This window comes from Hakea prostrata, chromosome 9 (assembly GCF_041222555.1).
Source record: "Hakea prostrata isolate BN-2017 chromosome 9, UWA_Hpros_2, whole genome shotgun sequence".
Taxonomy (NCBI): domain Eukaryota; kingdom Viridiplantae; phylum Streptophyta; class Magnoliopsida; order Proteales; family Proteaceae; genus Hakea; species Hakea prostrata.
The window spans coordinates 2125823-2147187 of record NC_142608.1 but is presented as its reverse complement, the minus strand read 5'-3'; the positions used below and the strand labels follow the sequence as shown (position 1 = coordinate 2147187).

Sequence of the window (21365 nt, the reverse complement as noted above, 5' to 3'; positions counted from 1 at the left end):
GTTGCTAAACATAGGTTACGTGAAAATTGAATGTGTCATTGATGATCACTACACATTCCAAATTTTGCTACGAGACAAAATATAGAACAATCTCAAGAGTAGTTTCTTTTATCTTTTTTTTGTCTGAGTTTTTTTCGGACTAGCTTGCGTGCACCTCGATTACATCCTCAGAGGGAGTTTTGTCGTCTGCAAGGGTTAAACCCATGACCTCTCTACTGAAAAATATGAATCTTATCACTCTACCAACCCTGCATTGACATCTCAACAGAGTTTTTCCAAAGTAGAGCCAAGCCACTAGAAGCATCATATGACATCATCCATTCTGAGACTGCAGCACAGACGTCGCAAATGTTGCATTCAAGATTTTAAACTCGTGGAGCTGACTAACAACAGGGGTGAAGTCAGAGGTTTCACTTTGTAAATTCATAAACTTTTAAACCATCAAATGTAAAATTAAAAGTTGTATTTGCAACAAAACCCGTCATTCGATTTTACACCGTCTAATTACTTTTTGTAAATGTGGCAAAATCTCAACGGTTGGCTGCAGTCTGTAGCCGCTGCAGCAAATAAAAAAACTACCATATAGAGCCAAACGCCAAGATAAATGAATAATCTTCTTTACCGTTCACTGAAACTAATATTTAATTTTTTTGAAGAAAAACAAATACATGACCATCAACCAGTGATTGACAAAAAGCAAGGCAACCTCTCTCAACTGTTAGACTGGATCACCACATAAAGCTAAGGGTGGTGATTCAGCAAGGCAACCCTTTCTGTCTTTCTTGTGCAATTACCAGCCCAGAAAAAGGCAAACATCTATTCTACTAGGATTAAATTTACTTTATACCCAATGGATTTGAGAGAGTTTCAACATGATATATCATGTCTCAAATTAATGCAACCTCAACACCTCTTCAACCCATTTTGTCCAAAATACTATTCATCAATATCAAAATACATTTTTCCAGTCAAATATCAGTAAAATCTTTCACAAGCAGAATTATTTCACCTCTGAGTATACTCAGCCACAAGTTTCGTGAATGACGATGACTTATTCTCTAGTAATCTGGCTGGAGAGTCATATTCTACGATAAGGCCTGCTCGAAACAAAATATGTGTTAAACTAGATCACTTCAAAAGATTGGACAGAGGGGTAAAAATGGACGCATTTGATGGTACTAACCATTGTCAAGTAGTAGGACCATATCACTATCTAGAACAGATGTTATCCTATGTGCAATCGTGAGAACCGTAGATTCTGAGAAGTGTTGCCTAAGTGTATGTTGGATGAGGTTATCAGTTGCAGTATCCACTGAAGCAGTAGCTTCATCAAGAACCAACACTTTGCTACTCTTGAGTAGTGCCCGGCCTAAACACACTAACTGCCTCTGGCCCATGCTCCAGTTCTCTCCATTCTCAGTAACTGTAACATTACATATATGGTTAGGAAGCACAGTCGGAATTAGATTATACCACAAAATTATGAATAAATTGGCTGTCAAAGAACCTGAGAGATTGTATACTGTTGAACATGCTAATATAAGTAATAACTAACAAGTAGAAGAAGAAGAAGAAAACCTGCAGAATCAAGCTTCCCTTCACTTTTCCTTACTTCATCTCCAAGCTGGCACCTATCCAGAGCCTGAAACGACAAATATTGTGTATCAACTTCCTAACAAACACAATTACTAGAACCAAGCAAATGCAGCTGACCATCAAAGTGGGTCCTAATCATCCAATGACTCGAATGGCTAGAAAGAAAGGAAGAGAGGGGCCGACAGTCCAGGTAATGCCTACAAGTTTGACATTACAGGATCAACCAAAGCAGGATGTTTCTCTGGCATAAGCTGGGAATCCATTAGGTTCCAGTCCCAACCACAATACAAGTGATGGCAGACTATATTTTTCCAATGTAACTTTTTTGAGTGTTCACCAAATGGAAATAAACTAACCTCCCAAATCTGTTCATCTGTGTGCTCTTCAAGTGGATCCAAATTGTTTCTCACAGTGCCCTCAAACATGGTTGGGTCTTGTGGAATGATACTTAATCTTGACCGCAAGTCATGGACTCCAATCTTAGAGATGTCAACACCATCAATCATAATGCGACCAGCTGCAAGTTCTACAATGCGAAAGAGTGCTTGAATGAGAGTTGATTTACCACTACCCGTTCGCCCAACAATGCCAGTCTTCATTCCTCCAGGAAAAGTGCAAGAGAGACCCCGCAATACAAGAGGAAGGTGTGGGGCGTAACGGACCTATACCAGTAACCATTGGGCATAAAATAAAAAACAATTTCTGGTTGGCATTAATAATAATGTTGGTTAACCAGTCATCAGTCAATTACAGAGAGATCCTACCTGCAGCCTCAACCCGTTTCTTAGAGAAAATTTCAAGGAAGGATAATAAAATAAAGAAGGAATAGAGAATTGGATAGCTAAAAGATACCTGCAAATTAACAATATCAATTTTTCCATGAGATGGCCAATCATGAAAAGGCCTATTCATCTCTATTACAAGAGGAGGTTCACTAGGGATGCATGTGTATTGAAGAATTCTCTCAACTGATATGATGTTGTTCTCAAGATTGCAGAGATTCCTCATGAACGATGCTTGTAGCATATTCAAACTTAGGGCGTATGTCACTGCTAAACCCGCAACACCTTTAAAAGAAAAAAATCAAGTTCATGTACTCATACATGTAATCAATCATGGGAGCCTAAAAGATGATTTTGAAAACATTTAGTTGAAATTGTTTACCAGGATCAGTTACTCCGTCTGGAATTGCAATCAAGAAAACCAAAAATAAGGCAAATGTGAGGGATGATAATATATTCAAGCGGAAGCTTAACCACTCTATTGCACCAGCACTATAAAATTTGGGCCGAGAATAACAATCTATTAGTTTGAGATTCGTCTCCATGAATCTTGGTTGCTGATCAAAGCTCCTGATTGTTGATGATCCTGAAATAGACTCAGCAAAGTGTTGTATAATTGGAGCTTTGCAAACTCCAACAAGCCGTGCAAGTTCTCGTGCCGTCGAAATGTAGTATTGCTGAAAAATAATACAAGTTATTAAAAAAATGAAAATGCAATAAAAATGAATGTATAACATACATATGATTAATAGGAAAAGTAAATTTCTGTGCATGACATAATCTTATCGATGTAGAATTTCCCAATTATAATTCTTAAATTGTAACATCAACAATCTATGTGAATATCTGAATAGAAAACCATATGAGGTCCCATTTCCTTGAAAGATAACTTTGGGATGTCTTGCTTTGCAGCAATGAGAATTTTAGATTTACATACTTATACTTTAAAAACAGAAAATTTACTTTGCTTTGGGAAAAAAAGAGAGTAGTTTTGGAGAATGGCTCTGTAGCAAGCTTGAACAATCTGGGAAGAGAGCAATTATTCCAAGATGGGCATTGTTTAACCAAAGACATTATAGATCTTATGATTAGAGTCAGCACAATAGGCTGCCTTGCGACTTAAATTAAAGAGTATAACCTTTGACCTGATGTTTAAATGGATCGAAAATATTGATTCTAGATCTAAATTCACTCACTTAGGTATTTATCTGGAAAGTAATTGGATATGGATCCTGATATTATTTGATATCTACATATATTGGATATAAATCCAGCTATAAATGTATCCACTCCAATAGCAACATGTCAAATTATAATTTATATGCGTTCTATACTATATATGTGTTGGTCCTCTGATCCAGTACAAACAACTGTCTTAATATTAGACTATTTTCATTCATATATAAGAATATTAATAAAAATAACCAAATATTATCTGATCCGAATTCAGATACCCGAATCCTTAGTGGACTTGAATATTTAACTCAAATAAAGGTTATGCTACTCGGATACAAATAAGATATTGCTGTACTTGTATCTGCATTTAATCTTCCCTAACTTAATATCTTAATTGGAAAGAAATTATCAAATTTCTCCATTTAATACAAATGCAAATAATTTGTTCGCTAATCTCTTGGCAATAGCTAGGTGTCCTAAGATGGAGACAATTCTCAAGCAGTGATACTACAGTGTAGCCTGACCATAATGAGAAAGGAGATTCCATTTTGATGTGCATGTAGTTTGTAAGACGGATGGAATTGGACGGATACATTATGGAGTGGCAGTTGCCATTGATATTTGTCTGGCACTCTTTTGGAGTACCCCACACTAAAGAGACTTTTGCTCCATTCTCAACATGATCCCATTCCACATCCTTGTGAATGAATTTGCACATACTTCTATTGGACAATGAGATCTCGACCAATTCATGAGCAAATGAATTTGCATGCTATTGTTGTGCTTGCACTTAAACACACTCTTATTGTAAAAGCTACAATATGATCCTCCAATGTCATAATTACTGAGCTTATGGAAGCTTAGCAAACTGCATTAAGAGGATCACAAATCACGGTTAGCTCTGTTTTCTGAAATGGCCACATGGCAAATCAAAATCCACCAAATATATTTTCCCACTACTACTCTGAATTTTTGGGGCTAGTGAGGAGGCAACAGATTAGATGCTGGTAAAGAATGAGAGGAATACAAAGTCCATGGGGGTCTACTAGGGAAAAAAAATTGTTATCATTGCTAGCAGGATAAATATGCTTGCTTTTAACCTGAATCCAATGAAGATACGTAGAGAACTGTAGGCAGGGAACTTTCAGTTTATGGACTCCCAATCAAAAAATATATACAAAAATATTCACTTTGTGGATATGGAGTAAAAAAAATTGTTGAAGTATACACAAGTTTTGGGCTGTTTTACTGTTCATGTGAACAGTAACGTAAACAGTATTATGCCATTGTTCATTGTTTCCTTCTTAGATATACTACTCTACTTTCTATTTCTAGCATAGGAATCTTGCTACACAAGTTTTGATAATTTCTAGAAGCATAGTTTCTATTTAGAACTTTCCTTTTTCTACATTTTCTATCTTGGAGAGTCATGAGCTCATGAGCCCATAAGTTGTACTCTTTATTTCCTTTTTTAGAGGGCAAGATGGTTTGCTTCTCAAGTTGTAATCTAGACTACTGATATCTATAAATAAGAGGCTTCAATTCTAGGAGTGCTAAGCTAGAATCGCAGGTCATTGTTGCTGCTTCTTCATCTCTTGCTTCTTCTTCTTCTCTATTCTCTTTCAAGTTCAGCTACTGTTTTGGAAGATTAAAGCTAATTTTCTAACATGGTATCAGAGAAATAATCTATTGCCGGTTTGAGAGTCATTTTCGATTAGAGATAGATTCAATTTTTTTATGCTATTCTGAGAGTTGTCTTCATAAAGATTCAACTCTACTTGCAGTAAGCTGTTGTTGCCTAAACAGTGTTGTTCTACAAGCCTACTTGTTGCTCAAGCTATGTACTAAATCTTCTTCTTGCCAAGGCATGAAGGATCGAAATTTTTATTACCCTATATTATGGAGATCATGCCTACAGTTGTTTCTGGTTACATTTTCCAGAATTGTTGGAAGTGTCTTTTGTGTACCACTACACTTCTGATGCTATTAAGATTTTAAGGACTGAGCATAATTACCTAGAAGAAAGACTTGATCCCTGTCTGAAGGAATCATGGTGGCTTGATCCCCTTACCCTGTTGATTCTAGACCTTTGTTTTTTGAGCCTGTTTGAGACCTATACTTGGCTTCAAAGTTTCTGATCTGGTAATTTTCTCAACCTGCCCTTTTGGAGTTTCATTTTCCCCTCTAGGTATTAACTTTTCCTCTCATTATGGGTCTCATTGAAGTTGTTGTGTGTCTAATCTGGAACCTCTGTTATTTGCTCATTCTACTACCATGAGCCCTTTATTTTCCTTGTCTTTTGCTACCATCTCTTTTGTTTTTTCTCTTGATTCTATTCATCCTACCAAATGGGACCAGGGGGCAGGGGGATGGGGGGATCGGAGAAGATTCCAAGCGGAGGAAGTGGTAAAGGATTTGGAGGGCGAAGGGGACCAAATGGTGGTATCTCTCCCCCCTATCCACAACCTGTCCCGAGATACCACCATTTGGTCCCCTTCGCCTTCCAAATCCTTTACCATTTCCTCTGATTGGAATCTTCTCTCCCCATCCCCCTATCCCCTGGTCCCATTTGGTTTGGTTCAAAGGCCACATTCCCCGTCATTCCCTCACCCTTTGGAGAGCTCTCAACCATGCTCTCCCTAACACTCACACGGGTTTATTCGTGATTGGTCTTGGACCTCGAGGAATTTTGCTAGTCACTCCATTTGCGATCACCTTGGCAAGCTAGTCTTTAGCGCCATCATCCATCACATTTGGTGGGAGCGCAACCTTAGAAGATGAACTCCTAAATCTCGATCCTTATACTTGATTTGGAAAGTCATCTACTTTGATGTTTCTTCTAGATTGCTATCCCTCCCCCATCCCCCTGTTGCCGACAACCCTAGAAATAGGTTAATTGTTAGTTTCTAGGGTCTCAGCTGCTCTCTCATCCCCCCTCTTGAGCTCCTTGCTCCTCCCCTCCCCCCTCTTTTTTTTAGTTCCTTTGTAATCTTCTCCTGTAGTTTTGCTTGTTGCTTTTAATATATTATTTATTTATCCAAAAAAAAGAACTTCATCACTAATATGTAGCATGTTCAGATCTCCATTCCTTGTTTCGTGGGTGGAATTAATTTTCTGCAAGTTTTTTTTTCCATAAAGACTTGTACCTACTCTGTTTCTTCTAAGATTTTCTCAACATCTCAGACCTGAATTTAGTATCAGCTAGGTTCTACTCCATTGACTACTGCTGTTTCTAACAAATAAAAATTCTACCCATCTTTAGTACTACACATATTTTGCTTTTTTATTGTTCTAGATTATCCATAGTTGAACCTATGCCTCTCCCTCCTCGTCCATATTTTGCTTTTTATTAAATCCCATATATACCATAACTCCTCGCCATTGGACTATATTTACCACTGATACTATAAATTTACCACATTACAACATTTCCTACCATGAGGAGAACTTGGAAACTATATTTTCTTGGGATCTTATTTACTTAAAGACTATTTATACCATAAAGAACTACATTGGAAATTGTTGCTTGGGATCTTTTTAAATTGGATATTGGTCATTGGTTGTCATTAATTGTCCACGTATAATGCTACACGTGAGGGGGAGAATGGTATCTTATTCTATATCTACTCAAGATGTGCTGATGGATATTATTTGTGAAGATCTTTGTCCTCAACTTATGGCATTCTACAACAATACCATTACCTATCTTTACATATACTGTCATTTACCTAACTACTTGGTCCATAGTAACCCATACTACTTACCTACTTGGTCCTCAGTAACCTATATTGTCTTTTACCTTACCTACTTGGTCCAGAGTAACCCATATTGTCTTTTACCTACCTACTTAGTCCACAGTAATTAATATTTCCTTTTACCTACCCATATTTGCCTTCTTGCAAAGCGCTTATATGGACATTGGAGCTACAATTTTGAAGATTTAGTGTGGTGATTCCTCCCTACTACTGGCATTATTTGGATAGTGCCTTTTGATGCTACTATACTTATTGACTATGTTCGTCTTCAATATCGTCAATTGTTTTTATTATTGGATGGTTCGCTTGACATGAAGATTTAAAGTTTTTTTTTTAAGTTGGTGTTGAATATCTCTTGGGTGCAGTTCTCTCAGTGTTTATCAAAATCTGCTATTGCTATACATTCAAGATTGGTTCTACCTTTCAAGTTTATTCCTATTGTGCAAGTTGAAGTTTGCTTTGTGTATACTCCATCTTGAGGGGAAGTGTTGAAGTATACGCAAGTTTTGAATTGTTTTACTATTCACATGAACAATAACATGAACAGTATTTTGCCATTGTTCTTTGTTTCCTTTTCAGATATACTACTCTACTTTTTATTTCTAGCGTAGGAATCTTGCTACACAAGTTTTGGAAATTTCTAGAAAGCATAGTTTCTATTTTAGGTTAGTTTCTATTTTTAGAACTTTCCTTTTTTCTACACTTTCTATTTTGGACAGATTCTTGAGCCCATAAGTTGTACTCTTTATTTCCTTTTTTAGAGGGTAAGATGGCTTTCTTCTCAAGTTGTAATCTAGACTACTGATATCTATAAATAAGAAGCTGCGATTCTAGGAGTGCTAAGCTAGAATCGCAGGCCATTGTTGTTGCTTCTTCATCTCTTTCTTCTTCTCTATTCTCTTTCAAGTTCAGCTACTGTTTTGGAAGATTAAAGCTTATTTTCTAACAAAATTCCAACAAGAGTGCCCTTGTTTATTGAAGCATCCAAGATGAAGAATTGCTATTGTTGGGAGGAGAGAAGGGACAAAAAAATGGAAACCAAGGAATTGGAAAGGCATTCTTTGGTTGAAGGGGTTACAGGGTGAACCCAGTGCCAAAGGCTTCCACACAAGCAGTGGGGGGGGGGGGTTCTCCAATGTAGTCTTTCCCAAATAATTTTTGCTAGGAGACTGTTTCGATGCCTTGACCTCGGGGCTACAACTATGGTCCACCAACTGTTGCACCAAGGCCCGCACTTTTGAAGGGGATATAATAAGTATAAATAAGGAGTCCAATTGAGGGCTGATTGTCTGCATGTAGAAAATGAATAGTAAATGCACAATATAGTACTATGGTCCTAAAAAGTTGCAATTTTTGAGGAGAAGAAATGCCGCACATATGCATGGAATACTATTTTAAATAGTTATTGAAAGTTCTTTATTCCCCAATAAAAAGAAGGAACACGAAACAAGGTTGAATTTTCTACTTAAAAGTTTATCACTCGTTCTCCAATAGGATAACCCACCACAACCATTGGAGGTTCCCTGTGTAAGAATTTCCTTCTTACATTAGTCCCTTCATATAGTTATTCTATAAAACATAAACATTAAATATACCATCCAATCACTTGTTAACACCCACCTAATAATGACTCAATCACTACCTACCTACCTTTTAACAAAAAAAAACTCCTTTGACAATGAGTTCTTTATTTTTGAAGTACAACCCCCTTTAATTGACTTTGATGAATTTCTCAAGGACTAGACTTGGGCTTAAGTTTAACTCATGAAGGTCATCACATGTGGGCTAACTTTAACCCACTGAAATAGTCCTAGCCTATGAAAGCCATAAGCTGATTTGGGTCATATCATTAATCCATTGATGGGCCTGATCCATTAGGTTTCCTTTCCAGTATGTGCCTTTAGTTCTGGATCACCTACTCAAACGCATTCTCAGTCATTGGAGGTTTCCTTCCCACAAGACTAAACCCAAATTGCATCCTTTTGTATGAGTCATCAACATGATCTCTTACCATGTTATCAACCACATCCATAGTCTAGTCTAGCAAGGTGAAAATGCTCCAAAAGCAACATCATGTGCAGTATCATACGACTAGCCAATTAACTACTAAGGGTGCTAGTGAAGAAAACAAGTAAAATAAGGTAGTGTAAATCACTATGATAGTTTACAAAGAAATGGAAGTGGAGATATGAGGAATGACAACACAGTCTTGCTCCCCCTCCCTCCCACTACCATCGCCGTCCACTCCTCCACCGCCACCTCCACCGTTACCATCGCCACAACCATAGCCTCCGCCCCCGCCTCCGCCACCTTTGCTTCCACCGATATCACTAAATCCTCCACCCCTCCCATCCTCCCTTCTCCATCTTTGTCATTAACCTCCATCGCCTGTTCCAAACCCCTCGCTTCTTCTTTCCATTCATCCTCCCCCCTGCTATCTCCGCCACCATCGACACCACCACCACCACCCCCCGCCAGTCTCGTCTGCACCTGTGAACCCCTCCTCTATCAACCCTACCCCTCTCCCTCATGCCTGGAGCACACTTTTCCATCAACCGGCTTCTAGCAAAAACCTCTCCTACTTCCCTCCCTCCCCTTCTAACTCTCCCATCCCCCTGGTTCATTGCCCCGCCTCTGCAACTGCGCCTGAGATTCATCGCTGGAAGAATGCTGTCTTGGGACAGTTTTTTGGTCCCTGCCCATCCCTCGGCATTATCAAAGCTTCTCTCTCTAAACAATGGAAGTCGCTTGGCTCCATGGATACGTTTGTTATCGAGGATGGCATCTTGTTGTTCAATTTCTCTTCCCCTTCCTGCCAATCCAAGGCCATTGATGGCTCCCCCTGGTATGTTGGTAAAGCACCAATTTTCATTAAGCCATGGACTCCTTCTATGCCCCTTCGTCGAGTCGATCTCAACTCCCTCCCCCTTTGGATCAACCTGCCTGGCCTCCCGCTGGAATTCTGGAGTAAGGAATGCTTGAGTCGCATTGGCTCAGCGCTACGTCGTCCTCTTCGTTCTGACCTGAAGACCTCCAGGCTCGAAAGGCTCTCCTATGCTAGACTTTGTATTGAAGTTCCAGCATCCAAGCCCCTGCCTCCCTGTATTTCCATTGCTGATGATTCGGGTACTCACTTAAACCAAGTCATCGTCTACGACTGGGTCCCCACGTGGTGCTCTCTGTGTCTTGCTTTTGGCCATGATACTCATAAATGCATTGCCTGCATCGTTCCTGTTGCCGCTGCGCCTGTTTCTGGAGTTCTTGTGCCTCCTGAAGCTCCTTTGTCTACACCTTCTTCTGTGGTTCTTGATCGTGCTTCTTCTCCTTCACCTCTGCCGGCTCGTCCGCTGCTGCCTTCTCCTCCTCGATTGAGGTTATGTTGCCGCTGGTGTCGAGCATCCCTGAAAGACTGATCGATCGACTGGAAATCATCTCCATCCCAATTGCTGATGATGATCCTCCGTCGGCGGCCATTATTTCCGACAAAACTTACAGGCGTAGGAGGAAGAAGAATAGTCTCCGTAAGACTGCTCCTCCCTCGATGTCTGTCGCTGCTGCTGCTAGGTCGCCGTCTGCTACTTCTCTGGCTACTGCTGATCTCGGCTGTCTGTCTCTGTCCTCATGCACCTACTGTACCAGATCCTCCCACCATTGGCGAGCCCTCTGTTGGTGATGGCATCCTCAAGCTCTCTGCCCCTGGGTCGCCGAGATCCCTGGTTCGTCAGGCTTGCTGCTCCCAGGTATCTTTCCCCTCTCGTACTAGCCTTGAGATTGTCGCGATCCCTGAGCCTCTGCAGACCTCCTTTTCAAGCCACCTCCCCTCTCAACCCTTCACCCAAACTCTACCCTTATCCCAGTCCACCGAAAGACCTTTGGATAATATCTTAAATCCCTCCTCGACCCTCACAAAACCGCCTTTCACTCCTTTGCTTTCTAACCATCACCTGTCTCGTGGGCCTTTTTCTATTAGCCCACGGCCCATTTCCTCTCAATATGGGTATCCTCTGAACCATCATAACTTAAACCCTCTTTTAAAGCCCAACCCTCTTTGTTCTTTCAACCGATCCATAACCAGGCCTGAACCACACGAGACTTCTCCAAGACTCCTAACCCCCAGCCCAACCAACATACTTCCACTAACTCCACTTTTGCCCTCCTCTATCACCTCGCCTAAGCCTATCACTGGACACCAAAATCCCACCACCGCGCCTTCCTTCACCCCCTCACCTTCCCCTGGCTCCAGCTCTACCATAGACCCTGATATGTTTGAATCCCCATCCCCCATTGGTTCATCCCGGTGTGAGACTCCCCAGTACCTCAGTTTGGAGCTTCAACCTTGCATGCATAATAAACAGAATGGTTCCCCCACCCCCCCTTTAGCTTGTATGAGCCCCCCTCCCCTTGCTGCTTGAATGATGCCATTACCCATGGTTGTTTGAATGACTGATTTCATTATTTGGAATGTTAGGGGCCTCAACTCCCTTGCAAAACAAGCTGAGATAAAACACTCAATTCGGGAATCTAAAGCCTCTCTTGTGGGGTTGTTAGAGACCCATGTTCAGGTTGAGAACTCCCATCGGATTGCCAACTCCATTGCCCCTACTTGGTCCTTCCTCTCTAACTATTCTCATTTCCCAAATGGCCGAATTTGGGTCCTATGGGATCCCTCTATATTCCAAATCAATTTGATGTCCTCTTCTGCCCAATTTCTTCATCTTCATCTATCCTCTTCCTCCTCCCCTTCTTTCTTCCTCTCTATTGTCTATGGTTTCAATCGCTTGCTGGATAGAGCCCCTCTTTGGGACGACCTTCGCCTGATTTCCTCTTCCTTGATTGGTCAACCTTGGGGTATTGGGGGTGACTTCAATATTGTTCGTTTCTCAAAGGACCGTATTAGAGGTAGCCCCCCTGACCCTGTGGCTGTTGACAATTTCAATTCCTGGATCGATGACTTGGGTGTTTCTGATCTTAGGTGGATTGGCCATCGATTCACTTGGCATAATCGTAGGTCTGGATCTGCTCGTATTGCCTCCAAAATTGATCGTTTTCTTGTTAATCACCATTGGATCATTCAATTCCCCGCCTCCCATGCCCATTTCGGCCCTTCCCTTCTCTCCGATCACTCCCCATGCTTCCTCAACCTTCTTAACCATCCCTCTTTTGGCCCTAAGCCCTTCAAATTCTTTGATATGTGGGTTTCTAATCCATCTTTCCTGACCACTGTCATGTCGGCCTGGGCCCAACCTGTCCACTGCCATTCTCTTCCTCTTGTGGCATTTGCCCGAAAGTTGCGAAACACCAAGATTGCCCTCCGCGCTTGGAACTCAACTACGGTGGGTGACATTACCTCTAGAGTTTCCTCGTGTCGGGATAATCTTGCTAGGATCCAATCCATGCTCCAGAATGATCCCTTCTGCTAGTCTTTATCTGAGGAAGAAAGCTCCCTCTCTTTGCTTCTTTCCTCTCTTGTCTCCCAAGAAGAAAGCTTCCTTCGCCAAAAATCCAGGATCCAATGGCTTGAGCTAGGTGACGCCAATACCGCTTTCTTCCATCGTTCCCTTAAAGCTCGGCAAAATTTCAATTCCATTCCGGACCTACTAACTAGTGGTGGTGTTTGGATCTCGGACCCCCCTAGCATTAAACAAGAAATTGTCTCCTTTTTCTCGAATCTTCTTTCACCCTCATCCCTCCCCCCACCTCCCCCTCAACCCCTCCCTTCCCAACAAGTCCTTGGACCCTTCTCTCATCCCATCCCTTTGTGCTATCCCATCCACTGATGAGATTCGCTCCGCCATCCGCTCCCATAAAGCCAATAAAGCGCCTGGCCCCGATGGCTTCAGTATGGGATTCTTCTTAGCTACTTGGGATTTCATTGAGCCTGAGCTCATTCATGCCATCCACAGCTTCTTCCTCAACCCGTCCCAACTTGCCACCATCAATAATACCTTCCTCTGCCTCATCCCCAAGAAGCCAGGTGCTTCCTCTCTCTCTGATTTTCGTCCCATCTCGCTTTGTAACCTCATTTATAAATTCATCTCCAAAATCTTGGCCAATCGGCTTAAATTGGTCATCCCCTCTTTGGTTAGCCCTAACCAATCTGCTTTCATTGCCGGTAGGAGTATCTCAGACAATATTCTTCTATGTGTTGAGATTATCCGTGGTTTTGAAAGATCCAACCACTCCCCTGCTGCCCTAATGAAGGTCGATCTGCATAAAGCGTTTGACTCTATTCGGTGGGACTTCATCAACAAAGTCCTATCAGCTATGGGCTTCCCCTCCCCCTTCGTCCATTGGATTGAGACCTGCATCTCCACCCCTCATTTCTCTATCATCATTAATGGTTCCCCGGCTGGTTATTTCTCTTCTCGAGTTGGTATCCAACAAGGTTGCCCCCTCTCCCCTTACCTTTTCACCTTAGCTATGGAAGTCCTTTCTCACCTCATCCAATCCAAAACGGATCAATTTCTCATCTCCCCTATTCCCAAATGCCGATCACTAAAGCTCACCCACCTTGCATTTGCCGATGACCTCATGATTTTCTCTAAGGTAGATCACTCTTCCATCTCTTCCATCCTGTCTTCCCTCTCCATTTTTGAATCCCTCTCGGGTCTTAAAGTTAATCTTGAGAAATCCTCCATTTTTCTCACGGGTGTCTCGGATTCCTCTCGAGCCTCTCTCCTGGCGCTCACTAGATTCAGTCCTGGATCTTTCACGGTGACCTACCTGGGGCTCCCCCTCATCCCTGGTCACCTCACTCGCCACCATTGCTCCCCTATGCTTGATCATATCCGGAAAAAGCTCCAACTCTGGAAAAGCAAGCTCCTCTCGTTTGCTGGGAGAACGGTGCTTATCCGATCTGTCCTCCAATCTTCCTATCTTTACTGGTGTGGCATCTTCTCCCTTCCCGTCTCTGTCATCCACTCCCTGGAATCCATTTTCTGTGCTTTTCTTTGGAAGGGCCAAGAATCTTCCCAATTCCTCCACCCGATCAGCTGGATTTCCGTTTATCGTCCTAAATCTGAAGGTGGCCTTGGATTCCGTCGAATTCGGGACATGAATATGGCCTGCCTCTTGAAACTCATATGGAAAATTGCCTCCAAACATGATTCCATTTGGGTCTCTCGGGTCTATTCATTCCTTCTCAAGACTGACTCCATCTGGACTGTCTCTCTTCCCCCCAATCCCTCCTGGATTTGGAGGAAGCTCCTGCTTCTTCGCGATCGTGCCCTCCCTGCCATTTCTATCCTGGTCTCTTCTGGCTCCTCCACCTCCTTCTAGCTGGACCCCTGGCATCCGATGGGTATCTTATACAATCTCCTTGGCCCCAGAACCGTGTACAACTCCCGTATCCCCAAAACCACTCCCCTCTCCACCTTTATCTCCCATGGTATTTGGTCCCCCCTCCCCCACCCTTGTCTCACACAGGTTTGGACCTCCCTCCCCCCTCTCCTCCCCTCCACAAGTGACCGCACTACTTGGCTCCACCCCCGATGCACCCCCTTCACCACTGCCTCCGCCTGGAACCTTCTGAGAGACCCCTACCCTCCCTTACCTTGGCCCCCCATTGTTTGGTTCAAAAACCATATCCCACGCCATGCCCTCACTCTTTGAAGAGCCCTTAACCTTGCCCTCCCAACCCAAGCATTTCTCATCAGCCGCCACATCCCCGCCAACCCAAATTGCGCCAGTTGTTGGAATGGTTCAGAGGATATTGACCATCTTTTTTTCTGTTGCCCAATTTCCCGCTTTGTTTGGCCCCTAGCCACTGCCTCCATTTGGCCTAGACCGCGACGTTCTCATCGTTTTGCTCGAGATTGGAATTGGATCCTGCGAAGCTATGCCGGTTCCACTATCTGGGACCTTGTGGGCAAACTTGTCTTTGCCGCCACTTTGCACCATCTTTGGTGGGACCGTAATCTGAGGAGATGGACCTACAAATCTAGATCCAAAGATGTGATTTGGAATGCCATCTGTTTTGATGTTTCTTTGAGACTCCGGTCTCTCCCCCACCCCCTATTGCTGACTCTCCAAGAAATAGGGTGATTGTTAGTTCTTGGAACCTCTCAGCTTCTTTCCTTCCCCCCTCTTGACTGGGGTTTCCCCCTCCCCCCTTTTTTTTCTTCCCTCTGTATGTTTTTCTTGTTCTTCTGTAATTTAAATTATTATTCATCCAAAAAAAAAAGAAATGGAAGTGGATTATTTGGAGTGAATAGGTGAATAAGTGAGATTCTAAATCATCTTAAAATATTAAAGATTATAAGCTTTAGAGCGTTCTTTTTTTTTTTTTTATGCAAGTTTAAAATATCATATCCTAGCTTATCTAGATCGGCCATCAAGTATAATATACATGGATCGAGGTTTTGGTTTTGAGGCCAATTTCGACATGGCCAAAAACCAAAATCTTGATTTTTCAACCGAAATTGGTACTTTTCAAGAAAGGTTTCAACCCTAGGTTTTGGGGCTTATCTAGCCTCCATTTTATTTAATTTCTTGTCTCCTACTAATTTAAAAGCATAATAAACACAATAAAACTAGTAGTTTGCCCCAAAAAGAAAAACACTGAAAAGTTACCATTCAAGTATATTAACAAATGACTGGCACCGAGAAGTACAAACTATATTGCAGACAGACATAGAATCATCAACATACATGAATTGTTTGATAGAATGTTTACAAAAACTAGATCAAGTGATGGCTCAGTTAAAGAATCAACAAAACAAAAAACAAAAAAAGTTTGAAACTGTTGGGTATGGCTCATACTTCAAATTCTGTACTTGTAGAGGCCTTATATCACTTTGAGCCTCAGAGTTTCTTTTGTAGCTTGGGCTTGGGCTTGGGTCCATGAATAACTCTTATGGCTTATGAGGTATTTGAAGGCAAAGGAGGAGCAAACGGGCTGTTTGAAGGAAAGGAGTTGTGAAATTATGGTGAAAATGGGGTAGAAATCACAAAAAATAAGAGAAATCAGCAAATACACGTTGAAACCTAAGCTGCGAAACCATGCGGGTTTCGAACGAGATAGAGGATTTTATAAGGAATAATTGACTAAAATTCAACTAGTTTCGGTCGAAAATTCATTGTATCACGTGAAACATTCTAACAAACGAAATCTCACAAGTTTCATTTCGATTTTGAAATATGCAGATATTTCGATCGAAATTTCGACCGTTTCTATGGAAATTTGTTCCATGATATGGTATTTAAAAAAAAAAAAAAAAAAAAAAAAAAACTTTGTTCCATGTGAAAATTTAGGGGACAATACATTTGAACAAAATCATTAATATGGCCTAGTAAGCGCCAGGAAAAGATAAAAACATGGCTTTGGGAAATAGGAATACCTGGTACCACATGCAAATCACAATCACAGGAATAAAAACAATGCAAACTTGCCACGCAATTTGAGACATTATTGCAATTATTCCTAGGAGTTGTATCACGGTGAATGCAACTCCTCCAGTTTGAAAAGAGGAACAGACGTATCAACTGCACTTTGATCCGTAGAAGCCTGCATGTGACAATGAAAAGAATTTGAATTTAAAATTAGAAAACAAATATCCAATAAAAAAAAAAGAGCATGTGTACAAAATTACCCGGTTGAGAATCCGTCCGCTTGGAGTGGAATCGAAAAAGGACATTGGAGCACGGAAAATGCACAAATGTATTTTCTTGAACAACAGTGTGGCTGTTTTGTATCCAGCAGTTACAGTTAGCAAGGTTCTTACCAATACACAAAGAGTGCTTCCTAGGGCCAACATAACATAAACAAAAATGAGTGTTGAGCCTCTAACATGTGGTTTGACATCCTTTGAAACGGGAGTTGCCCACGTCATCCAATAATTGCTTGCAATTTGGAGGATTTGAAAGAAACTTTGTGCCAACAATATCAATGGAACAAGTAGTCCTTTGTGTGCTGTAGTTATGTATTTCCAATAAACCGACAGACCAACCTTGCCTTTCTCCCTCTCTTCCTCTTGGACAAGCTGCCCTTCTGGTCGACCAATTTTTTCATCTTTAGCATTGATTAATTCCTGCTTCTCTTCTTTTTCTTCTTCATCTTTTTGAAAGGCCTTCTTTGAGTACTTTGGATTATCCTCTTCACAAGTAACTAAATCTTCCAAAGAAGTCCCACAATCCATAGAATCAAGGGCTGTCAAAGCTTTCTTATGTGCACCAACAAGTTCCATAAAGTCAGTTCCTGAACAGAGAATGTCTTCATACTTTCCAGCTTGTGTAATCCTTCCATCTCTCATAACCTATCCAATAAGAAAAGGTTAAAAGTCATCTTTTAAACAATTTAACTGAGTTAGAGGGAGAGTATAAATGCTCACCAGGATGAGATCAGCATAGGGTAAAAATTCTACTTGATGTGTCACGTAAATCACAGTTTTTGAACAAAGATGCCCAAGTAAACATTCCTGTAAATCAGAGTTTATTATAGAAAGGTAATTAGAAATACCTCATTGAGCCAAGTGAGCTTGACAGTATAATATAGCGCCACTATTTTATCAGACCTAAGACCATAAATTATAGTAAGAATAGAGCTGAATTTATGCTCTTGTGTGTGTTTGTGTTTTTATGTAAAAAACTTTGTTTTCCTATATCACAAGGGTGGAACAAAATCCTAAATTTCTAAGTCATGAATATATTGCACAAATGTAAACTCCATTCTTGAAATCAAATAACACCAATTAGAAGTATCAAGATTTAATATGAAATGAGAATTACCTTAAAGAGATGACTTCCTGTATGAGCATCCACAGCACTAAAAGGATCATCGAATAAATAAATTTCAGCATCTTGATACAAAGCACGTGCAATTTGGATTCTTTGCTTTTGTCCACCACTTAAATTGATGCCTCTCTCCCCAATAACAGTTTGATCCCCAAAGGGTAAAATCTCTAGGTCCCTCTTCAATGAACATGCTTCTAAAACCTTCTCGTATCTTTGGAAGTCCATCTCTTTACCAAACAATATATTATCTATTATCTTGCCACTCTGTATCCAAGGTGATTGTGCAACATAAGCCTTTGTCCCATGTAAATGGATAGTCCCAGACTCTTTATACATCTCTCCTAATATGCATGAAAGCAAGCTTGACTTGCCTGAGCCAACAGGACCACAAATAGCCACTCTTGAGCCATGGTACACTTGAAAATTAAGCTCCTTCAATATGAGTCCAGAGGAATGGGGGTCCCAAGAGAAATTCCCATTGATTATCTCAATTGCAATCTCAGAACTACCTACTGGAAGCTTTTGTATTACATCTGCTTGTAGGTCATCAAGACCAAGGAACATAGCAATTCTATCAAGGGAAACCTTTGTTTGAACTAACATTGAGATTGAGTCTGGGAGACTAATAATTGGCATTTGCAATACCCTGAAAGTTGCAAGTGCAGTCAAAATCTTCCCTGAATCTAGAGGGATTCCCAACAGCAGACATGATCCAAAAGTGCACACAGATATAAATGTGGGGGCAGCCCAATATAAGGAATTGATCATGGCTAGCATATAAACATATTTCTTTAACCATCCTGTCTCTATCCTCCGGAGCTCAACTATCTTAGCCAAGAATTTCATCTCCCAGCCCTGAAGCTTCAAGATCCTCATATTCTTCAAGATCTCAGATGTTGCCTTCATCCTTTCATCTTTTGAACCCATCAATTTCTCTTGGAACTTCTCTATCAACGATGTTAGTGGAAGATTTGCCAGCATCACAATTACAGTGGCAAGAAGGGCAGCAATTGAAGCAAGCCCAACGCTCTTGTACAGGATCACTAGTCCCAATGCAACTTGAATAGGAACCAACCATATATCATGCAAATGCCAACCAAAGTTATCAATCCTTGCTGCATCAACACTCATGAAATTAATGATCTCCCCACTAGTGTGGCCCTGCCTTGATACATTCGAAAGTTCGAGACCCTTCCTGTAGATCATAGCAACTAAGCCAGCATGAGCTTTAATCCCCACTAGTTGCAACTTAAAAAACCAGTTCCTTTGTGAGAGGCACTCTACAAGCTTTGCTAGGAAAAACATGGAAACCAACATGTAACCTTTGTTTTTGTGTTGGTGACCACCATCGAGATATTGAACGAAGCTGTCAATAAGATATGGTCCAACATAAGAGGCAACTGTATATGCAAGGGCCAATACTCCACTCGATAAAATTTCTACCCATGCCGAAAGTATCAATGCCTTCACCAGCTTCAGTGTGGTTATTTGATCACGACCAACACTATCGCCACCACTGCCACTATTTGATTCAAGCTTATTTCTGAAAATTGTGAAGACTTCATTAACTGAGTCACTGGTGGCAAGCTGAGGAACATCTTCAAGGTCTATGGTTTTCTTGTTACCAACCGCAAGCAAAGGTCCTAACCAAGAGAAGGTTAGCCTACTAAGGAAATTGGCCGTGGAGTAAGTACTGCCAGTACTCTTGACTCTGCCATTTGTTCTATCGATAGTAACATCCAAAAGAGGCTCCCGTAGACGGGCATCCGCTGATTCTTTCTTATGGAACCCGGCATAAAAGAAGAAAAAGCCAGCAGAAGCAGAGAGGATATCGGAAATCCAAGACTGCTTTGGTATCGAGTGATGCTTCCTGTATGAGACAGCATCAATAACCAGACAGGAACAAGACAATAGGAAGAAGAAGCTTCCCCAAATTCTTAGTAGTATTGGGAACCTCAGGTCATTTGGACGAAACTGGAAATACAAGTAAGAAGGGATTGCAAACCAAACTAGTGTTCTGAGTACAAAATCTAATTGGGTCACAAGACTTCCATTAGACCAATCATCTTTATACCAGAAGAAGTAGCTTAAAGTGCAAAAGACAAGATTAGAGATAAAAATACTCAGACAGGCTAAAAGGGCCAATTGATAGTACAAAGGCGTGTGCCTCAACCCCTGTATTGAAGGTTCGGGTTTGGGTGTTATAAGCCTCTTCCGCATCCAATAACAGGACAAAGCAAGTAACAACACAAAATGCGATGAAGCGGAAACCCCATGAACAAAGATGGGCTTGAAAAACAGAATGTCATCGAAGGACATTAGGGAGGAAGATAATGCAAGGAACATCGGGATACCGTGCAGTACTGAATCAGAAGACATGATCGAGCTCGCACTCGTTCTTCTTTATTCCATTGGATTCGATACCTGGTAAGGGATCTTCTGGTTCGCAAGTAGCGAAGATTCTCTGATATAGGCGGGTTCGAGGAAATTTACGAAAGTCGAAAAGCAAGACATGGCAGCAGAAGTCAAAGTGACATCACTTGGCAGGGGGATACCATTTTCTAGAGAGAGATTCAATACATCAGAAAATTGGAGAAAAAGAGAATGAAGGAACCCAGAAAGTCAAGGCGGCTATCGTGAGTGAGATTACCATATCCATAATCCATAACATGTCTCCAGAAGAACAGAGTTTGGAAAAACCTGCCCGTGATCGACGCCATATTTCTGTAAATCGGAAAGGCCACCGTCCCTGGAAAGACCCACTCCATGCATCGACCAAAATTAGGGAATACTCCGATTGGAGTTTCAGATAAATTGTATGTATCATTGATAATCACTAAACAGTCCAAAATACGCCGAGGGACAGAACCCACAACAACCTTAACAGTTTTTCAAAAGCAGAGCCAAGCCACTGGAAGATTTGATATCAGTGAATATGGGTTATCTTCCAGTGCATATGGGTAGTATCTGTCGTTGATATATCATCCCTTACTCATACCATCAGCAAGGTGCAAAACCCATACGAATTTTTTTTTTCTGGGTAGCAAGCAAAACCTATACGAATAATATAATGAAAATTGTGCAGCTAATTGGTGATAACCATTTTCATGAACATTTAATGTTGTCTTCTAAAATATTTTTTCTTCCATTCACTGTGTGTGATACAGGTAGATGGGATGAAATCATGCCCTCTAATCAGAAATCAGAGCAAACAGATCACCATCCCCGCTGGCATCCGTTGTTTGGGTCTTGGACTTTTAAAATAAACAGGCCAAATGTTTTCGTTCGAGTAAGAAGACAAATATTCAAGAGGAAGTTTTACATC

The 21365-nt window shown here is 41.2% G+C and overlaps 1 protein-coding gene across 1 annotated transcript; it reads right to left on the bottom strand.

Annotated features, from left to right (window-relative positions):
- Nucleotides 1-622: 622 nt before the first annotated feature.
- On the bottom strand, nt 623-21051 carry LOC149003989 (ABC transporter C family member 3-like). The gene is given in 11 exon segments (XM_089167807.1): nt 623-1097; nt 1184-1423; nt 1579-1642; nt 1953-2258; nt 2449-2663; nt 2761-3055; nt 16648-16773; nt 16776-16814; nt 16900-17562; nt 17638-17724; nt 18035-21051. Coding segments are annotated over 11 exon segments (4512 nt in total). The 5' UTR covers nt 20420-21051; the 3' UTR covers nt 623-1005.
- Between the last annotated feature and the right edge of the window lie 314 nt (nt 21052-21365).